A 15,128-nucleotide genomic window follows, 5' to 3' on the forward strand; every position below is an offset into this window, starting at 1 on the left:
CTCTCTGTGTATGGCAGAGAAGGCAGCAGAGGATGGCCCAAGTCCCTGGGATGCAACACTCATGTGGGAGACCACAGGAGCTCGGGGCTCCAGGACTGGCTCAGCTCCGAGACCCACAGGAGCTCGGGGCTCCAGGACTGGCTCAGCTCCGAGACCCACAGGAGCTCGGGGCTCCAGGACTGGCTCAGCTCCGGGACCCACAGGGATCTCGGGGCTCCAGGACTGGCTCAGCTCTGGGACCCACAGGAGCTCAGGGCTCCAGGACTGGCTCAGCTCTGGCCACTGTGGCATCTGGGGAATGTACCAGGGATGACAGAAATTTCTGTAAAATCTGCCTTTCAAATAAAATTAGACAAATCTCTTTTAAAAGTCCTTTCATCTATATATTTGTTCACTTACAATCACAGAAAGCTTGAACCTGTCATGTCGACCCGCCAGTGTTCCTATGACCTGTCCCTACCCAGGAAAGCATGTGCCACCCAGTGGTTCCCTTTCAAGGTGAGGAAGGTCTGCTGGGAGCCCCACAGGTACGTGGGGGAGGGAGCGGGTGAAGGGCAGGGTGGACTCCCAGCTGAGCTAACCCCTTTCCAGGTCCAGTCAGCTCTGGTCCTCCCCCTCCCCATTGCCTATCGAAGGGACAGCCAGGCCCGAGGCCACGAGTCCCGGCCAGTGCCCAAGGATCCTGCCCTGGCAGGCGACTTCTGGACTCTGAGACTAGCAGCAGTTGATCTTGAATGCCCTGGGAGCCAGTTGCAGAAGGCAGGGAGGTGGGGCCAGGGAGGCGGGGCCAGCTCTTCAACTACTACCACCACCTGGGCCAGAGCCAGCAGCAGTGCCTGGGACACTGCCACTACCAGCACAGACACAGCCACCGCCAAGACCATGGACATTGCCACTGGCAGGTTCAACAACGTGTACACCACTGAGACCACCACCAGGGACAATACCATAGACACCTCCACCCCCTTGACCTGTGAGGATGCCCGCCCTCTTCTGCCTAAAAAAGCTTTCAGAGACCGCCTCCCTGGTTGGAGTGGCAAAGACACCACTACCACCATAGCGGCCAACTGGGAACCCTGGTACTCCAACAGTGACACCACTACCGCTAGGGACACCAACCTGGACACCCTACCTGGGGACACAGCCGAGGAAGAGAAAGAGAAAGAGGGAAAGGAAGTGAAGCAGAAGCAGAAGGAGAAGCAGAAGGAGAAGGAGAAGAGGAAGAAGGAGAAGGAGAAGGAGAAGCAGAAGGAGAAGCAGAAGGAGAAGCAGAAGGAGAAGCAGAAGGAGAAGGAGAAGCAGAAGGAGAAGCAGAAGGAGAGGCAGAAGGAGAAGCAGAAGGAGAAGCAGAAGGAGAAGCAGAAGGAGAAGGAGAAGAGGAAGAAGGAGAAAGAGAAACAGAAGCAGAAGGAGAAAAGCATGGAAAAGAAGAAGATAGAGAAAAAGGAAGAGGAAGCAGCTGAGCAAGAGGTCAGCCTGACCACCAGGTAAAGGCGTGGCTGAGAGCAAGGGCCAGCACTTGGTCTTTGGCCTCTGGCTTCCCACTCTACGCTGGCACAGGGAGGGTGCGCCCCTGGCGCATCGGGCCTGGAGTCCTGGGAGGGATTTGAGGTCCCGTTCCTGCCGCTGGCCCGACCCTCACGGTGCCAGGGTGAACGCTCTCGGTGTTTTTCATTTTCCATATGAGGAAACATGACTTTAGGACTCAGGTGCTCCCACAGTCCCTTGGTGTGGGTGCTGTCCCAGCACAACACCTGCTTAGGGCAGCACGCCTGGCCTTGCCCTGGCAGGTGACCAGGAAGAATCAGTGTGGTTGGTTTGAGTGCGGTTGGGAGGCTGCTGTAGCCTTTTCCAGAGCCACTGGGGATGCTTTTAGAGGCTGTGAGGTGGATCAGGTGCAGGGGCTGGTGGTGCTGTGGCAGAGATGCCAGTGCCTGCTGTGTGTGTGTGTATGTGTTTGGGTTTGGGAATGGGGTGCAGGTCAGGCCCTTCTCAGCCATGATAGCCTAAGATTGCATGGCTTCCCAGAAAAGCAGAAATTTCAGAAGATACCATAAATTTCAAGATTTATTTATTTATTTATTTTGATTATTATTTGAAAGAGATTTACATTGAGAAGGAAAGATAGGGCCGGCACCCTGGCATAGCGGCTAAAGTTCTCGCTTGATTGCGCCGGGGTCCGATATGGGCGCCAGTTCTAATCCCAGTAGCTCCACTTCCCACCCAGCTCCCTGCATGTTACCTGGGAAAGCAGGCCAGGATGGACCAAGACCTTGGGACCCTGCACCCACATGAGAGTAGACGATATGAGATCTTAGCTTCAGATTGGCACAGTACTAGCTGATTTGCTCACTTGGGGAGTGAATCATCAGAGAGAAGATCTTCCTCTCTATCTCTTCTCCAATCTATATATCTGCCTTCCAATAAAGATAAATAAAGCTTAAAAAAGAAAGAAAGAAAGAAGAGGAAAGATAGAGAAGGTCTACCATTAATGGATTCACTCCTCAAATGCCCAAAATGGTGAGAACTGAGCTGATCCAAAATCAGGAGCCAGGAGCTTCTTGTGGGCCTTCCATGTGGGTACAGCATCCCAGGGCCTTGGGCCATCCTCTGCTACTTTCCGAGGCCACCAGCAGGTTGCTGGGATTATGTAACGTATAAATTTATTTGAAAGGTGCTGTTGGAGTGGAAAAAAGAGAGACATAGAGGAGAGACTTAGAGTGAGAGAGAAGGAAAGAAAGAAAGAAGGGAAGAAAGAAAGAAAAAAAGAAAGAAAGAAAGAAAAAAGAAAAGGATGAAAGAAAAGAAAAGAAAGAAAGAAAAGGAGAAGAAGAAATCTGCTGCCTTACTCCCTAGATGTCTTCAGTGACCACAGCTAAGGCCGTGCCCAGCGGAAGCCAGGAGCTTTTTCCTGGGTCTCCATGGGAGTTCAGAATCCCAAGCACTAGGACCTTGTTTTGCTGTGTTCCCAGGGGCATGAGCAGGAAGTTGAATTGGAAGTGGAACAGCCAGGACTTGAACTAGCACCCATATGGGATACCAGTGCCACAGACAGGGGCTTAACATGCTGCATTCCAATGTTGGTAACTACGAGCTCACCCCTTGGTGCTCGCTGCTGGGGTCCACTCGTGAGCACGGTGCTGGGGCATGTGCTGGTGGGAAGATGAGGTTTGGTTCCCCAGAGAAGAACGCGCCTTTGGTCTCCTTGTTTGTATTTTGTAAAATGGTGTGTGGAGGTCTGTGTTGCCCTGAAGCCCCCCCAGTCCCCAGGCCCCCAGAGTGGGCAGATCTCCCTGTGCCAAGCAGAGACCTTCCCTCTCAACCACCACAAGAGCCAAAACAGGGTGCTTACAACTTCCGGTTGACCTTTGCCTCCTCTAGCGCCTAGCAGCTGGACTTCCTGTGACGTGGGCCTGTTGATGGGCAGCTGTGAGTGTGAAACAAGTGTGATCTGGGTGGGGAGGAGGCCTCCCTCCCTCCCCTGTGAGGCCTGTGCCCTCTGAGTGTCCTCCTGCTCCCTGCGACACCCCTTCTTGTCCAGTGCACACCAGGAGCCTGCACTGGGAGGGCGAGCCCGGAGACCTCAGGCAGCGGAGCTTTTAAAGCAGAGGCTCAGGAGCTGGGGTTACACCTGGCTTCCATCAGAGTCTTTGGTGCAATGACTTCTAGAATGCTTCAAGGAACTGTGGGGTGGAGGGCTTTGGGCTGTCCTCGACTGCATTCCCAAGCCACACAGGCAGGGAGCTGGATGGAAAACAGGGTCTCTGGGATTAGAGCCGGTGCCCATGTGGAATCCCGCTGTGTCAAGGCCAGGACTTTAACTGCTATGCTGTTGCGCTGGATCCCAAGGTGCAGCTTCTTGAAGTGCAGCAGAAGTCAGGTCCTCCCTCGCCTGGGCTCAGTGGAGGTTGGGGTGGCTTTGGAAGCCTGATTAGCCCTTGAGGGTCTGGGGTCAAAGTCTCGCCTCTGGAGGGCCCTTCCCAGTCCTGGGCAAACAGGTGTGCTGTAATTGGCAGGATGAGTAGCTTGTACATAAACCAGAGCTGCTGCAAAGGCAGGTGACTCAGTTTACCGGCAGGATTTCAGCCTTTTGAGAGGTTTCACCGTGAGAGTAACTCCTTTGGCTGTCTTAATTTATATTTGACATTAGACTAATTTTATTGGCATGGTTTTTCAAGACCAAGGAAAACCAAGTGATACACCCCACAGGCTCCCCCTTTCTGGGTGGGGCCTTGGCCAGGTCCAGCGCCTTCCCTGGGATAAGCAACATTGTTGTGCAAAATCCTTCACCACACTTTCCAGGGAGGAGCCTGTCCAGCCAACTGGATACCAGGTAGCCAAGGCAGGGACTGGTCACTTGCGTGTCTTCCAGTCCTTGGACAGCCCTGTCAGGCCTCCGCTCCGTTGCCTTCCACCTGCCGCTTGGCCAAACAGACACATCTGGAGAGAGCCTCGTGCAGCACGCGCAGGAAGGAGTGAGTGAAAGCGCCAGCACCCAGTCCCGCTCCGTGTCCTTGTAGCGTCTTGCTGCCCGCAAACACAGACTCTTTCCCCACCCCGGATCTGACACAGACCTGAGAGATTCCTGTGTGCCAGGGGAGTCACAGATGTGGAGTGTCAGAGGAAAGAAGGAAGGAAAGTGTGCAGGGGCCACGCTCTGCCCTTCCTGGGGCTGCCAAGAAGCTCTGAGCACCCAGCACGAGGCGGCCAGGTGGGTGCATGGTGTTCTGCACTCTGGCATTAGCTCCCAGGGCTGGATCCGTGCCACGTCAGACCTCGGACTTGGGGTCCGTGCAGGTCACGTAAGCCAGAGCTGCTGAGCAGTGGAGTCTGCCCCCACTCCCTCCATCCCAGGCCTGTAGCAGCCGTGGCAGCATTCAGCTAGGAAAGGGCAGGAAGTTGATGAAGACAGAACTGTGAGAACAATCGGTATGTGAAGGAGAGGATCCAGCTCAGTGGCGTGAGACTTTCTCCTGGCACTGTCAGCCTGACAGCTTCTGATTCCTGCTTGTTCCATCACAGGGCAGGTAGTATGTCAAGTTTCCTGGCAGCGGTATTAAGTACCCTGACTCTGGCAATTATTCTAAAGGTCATTAGATTAAAACACCATCCCTGGCCCGGGCGGCATGGCCTAGTGGCTAAAGTCTTTGCCTTCAATGAGCCAGAATCCCATATGGTAGCCAGTTCTAATCCAGGCATCTCCACTTTCCATCCTGCTTCCTGCTCTTTACCTGGGAAAGCAAACTAGGATAGCCCAAAGGCTTATGACCTTGTACCCACGTGGGAGACATGGAAGAAATTCCTGGCTCCTGGCTTCAGATTGGCTGTTATGCTCACCTGGGGACTAAAGCATCGGATGGAAGATCTTCCTCTCTGTCTCCCCACCTCTCTGTTTCTCTGACTTGGTAATGAAAACAAAATAAAACTTAAAAAATAAAAACGCCATCCCTTAGGGCCAGGGCCGTGGCCACAGCAGGTAAAGCTGCTGCCCACAGCACCAGCATCCTGTATGGGCCCCAGTTCAAGTCCTGGCTGTTCCACTTCTGATCCAGCTCTTTACTATGACCTGGGAAGGCAGCAGGGGATGATCAAGTCTTTGTGGGACTTGTTCATTGTGTCCCAGGTTGGAGACCCAGGAGAAGCTCCTGGATTGGTTCTGCCCTTTGCTGCATTTGAGGAGCAAACCAGTGGATGGAAGATTCTCTCTCTTTCTCTTTCTCTGAATTTCTTTATCTCCGTAACCCTGCCTTTCCAACACAGAAGCAATAAAAAAATTTAAAAAGAGGAAGAAACAAAGTTTGCTATTTTATTTTGATTTCTCAAACTACATTTTATTTGCAGCTACGTGATTCTATGAAATTCTTCTAAATAATGACATAAAACAGAATTCCTTGTGTATAAATAAGTTATATACTATTTATTAAGTAAATGTCTTAAGGGACTAGAACAAATGGTCCACTCCTACAGTGTTCTCATCTCCAGCAGAGTTGATGCACAAAATATATATACTCAAGTCCAATATTAAAAACTCAGGCACTTGACTAATTTTAATAAATTTTCCCAAACTGTATCAATATATCTAATGTGCATATATATATATTTTAAAATATTATTCTCTATAACTTCTTTATAAAAATAATTTTGATGATTTTGTCCATCTAACTTCACCACTATGAAATTGAAGTTTTAACTTGTAATGTGTAGTAAGGTTTCAGCATTACACCAACAGAATCAAAGAAGCTTGTGAGGTGCTAACAAGTGAGGTTTAATCCAGTGATTCCAGTCACAATGGAGGAGGGGGCACCCATGTCACTGGAATTGGGCAGAATGGTTTATTCTTCCTTCCCTGATTTGGGTAACCAAAGGGAACAGGAGGAGGATAGCGAATCTGATGACCATTCCCTCAGTACGTTCCGGGCTTTTGTCTGGGCAACGGATGCCACATTGGAAATATCACCATGCCACATGGTGGTAATATCAGTTCTGATATCTGGTACACAGGGCTTGGAGCTGCAGGCACAGAGCTGGGTTTCACTTCCATTTCCTTACTTGTTTCTTCATCTGAAGAAGATGATCCCGAATGATAATCAGAGGTAACTTTATCAAGAGCCCTGGTAACTTTCTTGGAGATTTCACCCTTATTCTCATCCTCATGTTCAAAGCTGGCAACAATGAATGCATTGTTCTTCTCTCTATACCGACAGCACAGTTCACATGGGTCCACCCAGAGAGTGAGCTCCTTTGGCAGGCCTAGGTCACTGTATAAGATGCAGCTATTTTCCCAGGGCCTTCAGGACATTAGGATCAACTCTCTGAAACATACTGACACGAATGCACCTGTAGGCCTGCCAATTGATGACGTTTCTGGATTCCAGTGATTTTTATATTTCTCTTGCAGTATTAGAGTCAGTTTCTCAGCAAACATCTCAAATGCCGTTTTTTCAACTTGTCATGCTTTCAAGCCAGTCTTGAGAAAAAGAAGACAACAGCAGCAATCTTGTTCTTCATTTTTTACCCCCAGTCCGGCTTCCTAACAGCTGCTGCAGCTGGGGGGTTGCAGATTCAGCTGCCTCTACCGTGTCCAGGGCAAGCACCCAGGGTGCCAACTCAGCCACCAGCCCTCAGACCCCAGGAGCTCCAGGAGCCTCCTTCTGTGCGTGCAGCTCGCACGTCTTCAGGAAGCCCCGCATGTGCTGGGAGGATTGAATTTATTGTTATTAAAAAAAAAAGGAGGAGGAAGGACATCCGTGCATGCACCTGCTCCTTGCCTCAGTTTACTCAGTCTCTGATTGCTTCATCTTGTCCCTGAGTGGTTTAGATGTTGATTTGTTTTCAGTTACTTAAAAGGTGGAGAATGATAGAAGGAGTGAGATCAGCCCCCCATCTACTGGCTCCCTCTCCAAATGCCAGCAACAGGGCTGGCAGGCCAGAGCCATTCCAGGTCTCCCACATGGGTGGCAGGGGCCCGGATGCTCTGGCTGGCCCCTCAGTTTGCCTTGGCTGAGAGCAGGGCACAAAGTGCCTGCCCTGTGTGTGCTGTCAGGTGGCCCGTGTGTGGAGCAATAGGGGAAGCAAGGATGTGTGTGTGCCTGTGTGTGTGTGTGTGTGTGTGTGTGTGTGTGTGTGTGTGTGTGTGTGTCTGTGTCACTGAGAGCCCTTGGGAGCCTGCGGCAATGCCACATCCAGCCTAGGCACCTTGTGTCTTCTGAGAGCCAGAGGTGAGGTGCCTGACAGTGCCATTTGTGAGTCCCATGCTGTTCTACCATGCTATGATTGCTGCAGATGCCCTATGACACAGAAGGAGCCATGAGGCCCTTGAGACATCATGGCACACGCCAGGCTCCGCAGGTCAGTGTGGGCTCAGCTGAAGGAGGAGCAGCTGCGGCAGGAAGGGTCAGCACTGCCTCTGAATGGATGTGCCGAGCACCCGAGTGCAGGGGTCCCCTGTATCTGCCCTGAGCCAGGAGGCCTTCATCCCACTGCTGCTTCTGTTTGCAAGTGATTAGCCACATTCTGCATTCCTGGGCCAGGGGCTTCTCCCATGACACGCAGTGGGGCCGCTGCCCCCTCCAGAACAAAGGGACTCATCTACTCACAAGAACTGTCTCCTTTGTCCTTCCCCAAGTCCAACCAGGATGCCCGTCATGGTGGAAGACGTCATGAAGCTGTTGTGCACCCTCTCTGAGAAGAGAAAAATGAGAGTGGCTTTCAAGCACTCGCTCAAGGGCGCCCTGGTCGCAGGAGCTGTGGTATTCATGGGTGGCTTGCTGGGTGGTCCACCAGGAATTGTTATCGGTAAGTGAGGTGTCTTGCTGGGCCAGTGAGGCCAGCCGGGAGGGTGTTCTGAAGGGGAAGGGTGCACACAGGGACGAGGACTCAGTGGCCTCTCCTCTGTGGAATGAGTGTGTGTATGGAATCTAGCCTGTGAACGGCTCAGAAGTGCCCATGTCTCCCACACCTCCAGCACTAGTCTGCTCTCGCAGGCAGGTTGGGGGGACCCTGGCCCCAGCCTCCCCGCTCCCCTACCGGCCTGTGTCCATGGGTTCTGGGTTCGCTCAGCAGCAGCATCACAGGTCATTTTGGAAGGGAGCCAGGAAGGAAGCTGGTGTCTGCGGCACATGTGACCACGAGCAGAGGTTGCATGGCTGGTCTGCAGCAGCTGGCGCGTCCTCCTTCTGGAAGCACAAAGTCCGTGCAGGGAACAGCACAGACAGCGCCTCTGCCCCAGGGCCGGCCCTCCTGGGCAGCCTGCAATGGGTGGGAATGAGAGCTTGGCTCATTTCTCAGTTCGTTCTGCAGGCCTGAGTCCTGGAGGCCAGACGGGCTGCACCCTTAGATATCTGATTACTGCTATTTCAGAACACAGGCATCTTAAGATGCAAATCCCATGTTGTGTGTGGCAGGAATTGGCTGACAAGACTGGCAGCTGCCCCTTCAATGTTATCGCACGCCCTATCTGCCCACTTCCCTCCTGTTGTGTACCTGCCCAGCTCCTGAAGGTCCTTGAGTCTGGACTCATACTCTCAGGCCCCTCCCACGGGTGTGGAACCTTACCCAGAGCACACCCTCACTTTAACACAAGTTTGCAGTTGGAAATGGTGGTGTGCCCCTGTCAGAGGGCAGGTAGGCTATCGGGGGTCCTCCCGTCCCGCAGAAGAAATCACCCAACACTTGAGAGAGTCTCCAAGGCGCTTTATTCCGATCTTCTGTTGTGAACCATTATGACCGCTAAGTCCGTTATGCTCCAGCCCCTCCCCCGCCAAGCCCCTGGTTTATCTGTTAAACTTGTCCAATCAGCTTAAAGATACCAAGGCAGACCAATCAGGGCAAAGGGCCAATCACAGGGCAGGAAATGGTCAGTGCCCCCAATAGCTCCCTCTTCTTGTTTTATTAAGCAAGGGCCCGTGCCTGTCTTAGGTTTTCCCAGTTTGGGCTCCCCTTACCTGTCATGGGCTAACCACGTGGCTAGGAACGTGGCGCCTGTCTTAGGTTGGTGAAGCAGTATCGGATACTTACCCGTCTCTGGCTACCAGTCCAGCATGCCTAGCCAGACTTCTGGGGATTCTCTGTTGTGAAGTGCAAGCACAGCTTGCACTAGCAGCTGCTGTTACTGCTGCTGATGCTGTGCTCAAGGATGAAGCATCCACAGACCCCAAAGAATTATAATTAATAAGATAAGGCCCAGGCCTACTATACCAGCCCACTGGTGTGCAAAGGAAAGATCCTTTAGTATACAATTTGTCCATTGCTCTACCATGGCAATCTCTGCTTTGGTGCTATTTATTGCTATATTTTGGGATCTTAGTTCCTAAGTCAAATTATCAAATCGTATGGACCAGCTTCCATTAGGGAATAGCATAGTGGATAACTCTCTGGACAAATTCAATGCTCGGGAGCCATTGGTGACAATAGAGGGAGTCACACACATTCCAGGTAGACTAAGCACACAGGATGTCGCCATATGATGGAAATAAGTTGTGGAATGCGTAGCAGCACCGCAGTGCCAGAGCCCTTCCAACACTGGTTAAGGGCTCACTTAACTACGGAGCAATTCAAAAGGGTAACATTAGCACTTATGGAAACAATAAACATAAATGGAGCTTGTACACATACATAAATAGCATTATAGATAACATCACGACTGCAATTAACTTTAACATCTTCTTCCCATATTCTAGAACTATTACTACAATAATTACAATTTCTTATCACTACCTTATCAATAAATGCAAAAGCTGATATATCTTAACACCCACCCCTACTAGTGCAAAGTACCCAGACATTCCCAGACTTAGCAGAAACAGATTGAACAAGGTTACCATGTGTATAGTTATACCCCACAAAGGCAGAATTTGAACAGGTAGGAAATAAATTGGTCACAGCAAGACCAGGTGCTACTCTTCTAGGAGTCACAGTACTTTGACAGCAGTCCATTCTGGGGGCCATTTCCAAGGCCCTAGACAGCGAGTCAATATTTGCTGCACACCTTTTATGGTGCAGTTTTAGCTGGAGATTCTGGCTGTCTCCTCTCGGTATCTGAATGAACATCAGGCTGGTCAGCATCCACCACGTCCACAGGTTCATCTTGCTCTGGCTTTCTTATCACGCGCGTCAAACGTTCTGGCACCCACACCTGTCCATCAGAATCCTGCGGAAAAATACAAACCACTCCTCGCATCCATCGTAAGACAGGATGCGGGCCCATCCATTGTTTTGTTAAAACATCCTTCCACATCACCCAATCTTTGCAGGGGCCTGCGCCAACAGCATGGTGTTCGGCAGCAGAATGGCCATCCAAATCCATAATCAAAAAATTAAAAATATAAGTAACTAAAGCCAATTGATATTTAGGACTATTGGGATATAGGGTGGCTCCTACTCCCCCTTTTTGTTTTATTAATAATGCTTTGAGAGTTGCATGGGCATGCTCTACCACAGCCTCGCCTGTGGGATTATATGGGATACCAGTAGAGTGTTTAATCGCAAATTCAGAACAAAACTTATCAAATGCTTTGGCTGTATAGGCAGGTCCATTATCAGTCTTATAAAATTGGAGGACGCCCCAGGCTGCAAAAGCCTGAAGGCAATGAGATATAACATCTTGAACCTTTTCCCCTGTATGAGCTGAGGCATAAAGAACCCCAGAGCAGGTATCAATAGAGACATGAATAAAAGAAAAGTGACCAAAACTGGGAACATGGGTAACATCCATCTGCCATATATGATTAGGCCTAAGACCACGGGGATTAACCCCAAAGCAAGGCTGGGATAAAAATGGGACACAATTTTGGCATTGTCTAATAATACAAAAATATGGTCAGATCCAATTAATATGCTCCAATACCTGTTGGAAATCATTAAGGGTCTTTAAACCATCCATTCTGATTTTTTTTTTTTTGCATCTCCATAAGTCTTTCTCACCTTCCTGTATAAGTCGTCTGAATTTATCAGTGCCATCTGTCAGGCAAGACTTAATCAATGTCCAGAACCTGACCGTTCCTGGAGGAAGGGGCTCCTGCTGTTCTACCTTAGATAAGTCTCTGCCTAAGTGCTCCCATTGTGGCAGAATCAAAAGACTCATCTCCAGAAACCAAGGGGCGATCCTCTGCATAGTTTGCAAAAACAACAGTACCGTCAGCAGTTTCTGCAATAAAGGCTGCACGTGCACTGAGGAATTTAATTTGCCCTTATTTCTAACATCTCTGATCATCGCTAACCTGCAAACTTGACTGATCGTCAAATCGCAAAATTGATAAATCATTAACCGTGAACTTGAATGGGCTTGCTAAACCACCAACCTGAATGGTCGTTAAATAGCAACCCTGAATGGCGGTAAACCCCGACCCTGAATGGTGGTAAACCGCGATGCTGAATGGTGGTAAACCACAATCGTGAATGGGCGGTAAACGCGATTGTAAATGGGTGGTAAACGCGATCATGACTGGGCAGTAAACACAATTGTGAGTGGGCGGTAAACACGATCGTGAGTGAACCTGAATGAATCTGAATGGTCTCTAGACCCGAGCTTTAATGGTCGCTACCCCACGAACTTGACGTGCATGTCCCTGCTGCTATCAGCAGCTCCCTGAGGTAACCCGAAACCTCAGCTTAAATGGGCCCCCAAACTCGCTGCTGGGGCTTCCTGAGCAAAAAGCTCAGTTGTAAACTAATTCCCGCTGTAAGCGGCTCCCTGAGCGATCTGCTCAGCTTACCTTACCGGCGTTCACCAGCTGACTTCTATCCGATTCACAGCGCCAGTTATCTTCTATCCGAGTCACGGCACCAAATATCGGGGGTCCTCTCATCCCGCAGAAGAAATCACCCAACACTTGAGAGAGTCTCCAAGGCGCTTTATTCCGATCTTCTGTTGTGAACCGCTAAGACTGCTAAGTCCGTTATACTCCAGCCCCTCCTCCGCCAAGCCCCTGGTTTATCTGTTAAACTTGTCCAATCAGTTTAAAGATACCAAGGCAGACCAATCAGGGCAAAGGGTCAATCAAAGGCAGGAAATGGTCAGTGCCCCCAACAGTAGGCCATGCCATGGCATGATCCATGGGAGGGGCTCCTGGGTCCTCTAACCTCCTGAGTTCAGGGAAAGTTTCCTAGGTTCCAGGGCAAGGAGTGTGTCAGACACCCAGGGGAGGAAGCAGGGTCTCACCACTGAGCCACTTGTCCTCCAGGGCCTCTATGCAGCTCAGCTCCCTTGTCTGCAAGGCAGGAGATGGTGTGGGAAGCCACTTGAGGAAGACTTGGCTCACAGGCAGCTGTGCTTTGCTCCACATTGGTGCTGCCATCAGGACAAGGGGCACTTGGATATCCATTCCCACAGGCAGGGGCAGCAGAGGTCTGCCCTGCCTGCTGCCTGCAGAGCTGAGCCCACCCGACCAGCTCCACCACTGGCCCCTCCTCATGGGCTCAGCGAGAAGCTGAGGCTGGCATGTGTCTGCAGGCCTAACTGCTGGCTCCCTTGTTTTCCAGGTGGGTTGGTCGGGGGCCTGCTAGGTTTCTGGATGATGAGTGGACAGTTCCAGCCCGTGCCTCAGATCCTAATGGAGCTGCCCCCGGCCGAGAAGCGGAAACTCTATAATGAAGTCCTTGCCATCATGCGGCATGTGAACTGGGATGACCTTGTTCAGCACGTCATGCAGGGGAAGGTCAGCGAGCCCGTACAGAAGCTGCTGGCCATGTTGGCACGCTACTTCATCAAGAAGCTGCCGGCCAAGATCCGCTATGATGAATAGGCCACCCTGCCTAGTGACTCTCAGAGGGGTTGTGGTCCAGGGGAGGCTCTGAATGTCCTCTCTGCCTGGAGTGGTCTCCCGCCTGAGAAGATACTGCTATGCTGAGACATTTTCCAGAAGTTATTTCCCAGTGTGCCCTGGCTGCCCTCTGACCCAGAAGTTGGCGAAAGGTGCAGGCACCCCCGGCCTAGGCCCATGGGGCAGGTTTCTGAGTTGCATTTTAGGTGCTTGGGCGGCTAGAGGAAGTCGTCATGGCCCCAACACAGTTCTCTCTGCCTTCTTCCCTCCCAAGCACCTGTGCAGGAAAGACCTGGAGCGCTCCATGAATAATGATGTGACCTCCTGGGTGTACTCCTGACCCTGCCCCAGAAGTGGGGGAGGGCGCTCAGCCCATAGAACAACCACCTAGTCCACGCAGGGGTGTTGCTTTCCAACCTGAGGAATCAGGGTAGTCCAAATGTTTGTTTTGCCCAGTATAAGGAGTGTCTGCAGCCTACAGATTGCCCTCATTCTGCTTCAAGTGACAATAAATCTGAACAGTCGCTCTTCCACATGTTCCTTGTGAAGTATTTCTGACATTGAAAGGCCTTTGAATGAGACTGAAAGGAAAACTTTGATTGGTGGGTTTCTAGAAGAATGGACAGCTCCCCTCCTAGGCCAACACTCTGGTGCCTGTCCCTGCAGCCCCCAGGTTGGCCAGCTCCCTGCCCTGCCACCCTGTGTGGGCAACCAAGCACCTGGGCAGGGTGAGGCCTTGGGACCCTCTCCTGGGACTGCAGGCCTGGAGGCGGCCCAGCCAGTCCGTGGGTGGAGGGAGCCAAGCTGAATGTCCTGGGACCCCATGCCAAGAAATGTGCAGGGTGAGCCCTGAGCCACGGGTCCTTCCAGGGGCTGCCCCAACATCCATCAGGTGCTCTATGGCCACACTCCTGCAGGTGGCAAAGTCCCTTTGGGCATATATGTGCTGGCGGAGGGGGTGGAGGCAGGGGCCACTGTCCAGGAGGCTGAGGGGGACCCTTCCTGCTCTTCCTGCCAGATGTGCCCTCCACCCCGGCCCCTCCAACTGACAGTCCTCAGTCAGGGTCCTTCCCACGCGCGCTTTCCTTGTGAGGACTTCACAGTTGTTCTGTTTAGTATCATAAAGGTAAAGACATTGAAAACTGGAAGAAAGACTTCTCAGGAAGTTGCTGAGAAAGAGTCTCAGTTTCAATGAGACACCCAATTGGATCTCAGCTCGCCTCTTGGGGACACTGGCACCTACCTGCCCACTCATGCTGCACTGCCAGGACATGGCCACACCCGGACGGGCCTCCTGGGGTGCAGTCCACAGGAAACTCACCCTTCAGAGGACCATCCCTCCCTGCCCAGTGCTGGCCAGCCCTCGGGGTGGGGCAGGGCGGCTCCAGGACTCACCCGCCCTCAGGCTCTCAGCTCCTGTGGGTGTTTACATGTCTGGATCTTTGCCATGATTTGTTTTCAGTGGAGAATCCCTGCCTGGCACAATGGAAGGTGCCAGTGGGTTCAAACTGAAGTGGGCTTTGCGCCCCTCCCCATAGACATCAGAGGTAGCCACTGAACCGCTTCTTTTTAAAGATTGATTGATTATTGATTTGAGAGGCACAGTTACAGAGACAGAGAGACGAGAGGGATCTTGCATCTGCTGTTCACTCCCCGGATGGTCACAGTATCCAGAGCTGGGCCAGGCTGAAGGCAGGAGCCAGGAGCTTCTTCCAGGTCTCCCATGTGGATGCAGGGTCCCAGCAGTTGAGCCATCCTCCTCTGCTTGCCAGGTGCCTTAGTGAGAGCTGGACCGGAAGTGGAGCAGCTGGGACTCCAACGGCACCCACATGGGATGCCAGCATAGCAGCTGGCAGCTTTACCCACTGC

At 51.7% G+C, this 15,128-nt stretch overlaps 1 protein-coding gene and 1 pseudogene across 1 annotated transcript; one reads left to right on the plus strand and one right to left on the minus strand.

Moving 5' to 3' along the window:
• Positions 1–6,231: 6,231 nt before the first annotated feature.
• LOC121153817 lies at positions 6,232–7,008 on the minus strand (annotated as a pseudogene).
• Positions 7,009–8,135: 1,127 nt separating this feature from the next.
• On the plus strand, positions 8,136–13,241 carry LOC121153914 (protein C19orf12 homolog). The gene is made up of 2 exons (XM_040976682.1): positions 8,136–8,295; positions 12,979–13,241. The coding sequence occupies exons 1-2, from the start codon at positions 8,136–8,138 to the stop codon at positions 13,239–13,241; spliced, it is 423 nt and encodes a 140-aa protein (XP_040832616.1).
• The last annotated feature ends 1,887 nt before the right edge of the window (positions 13,242–15,128 follow it).

The sequence above is a fragment of the Ochotona curzoniae genome, unplaced genomic scaffold (assembly GCF_017591425.1).
Source record: "Ochotona curzoniae isolate NIBS_2020 unplaced genomic scaffold, NIBS_Ocur_1.0 contig_2699, whole genome shotgun sequence".
NCBI lineage: Eukaryota > Metazoa > Chordata > Mammalia > Lagomorpha > Ochotonidae > Ochotona > Ochotona curzoniae.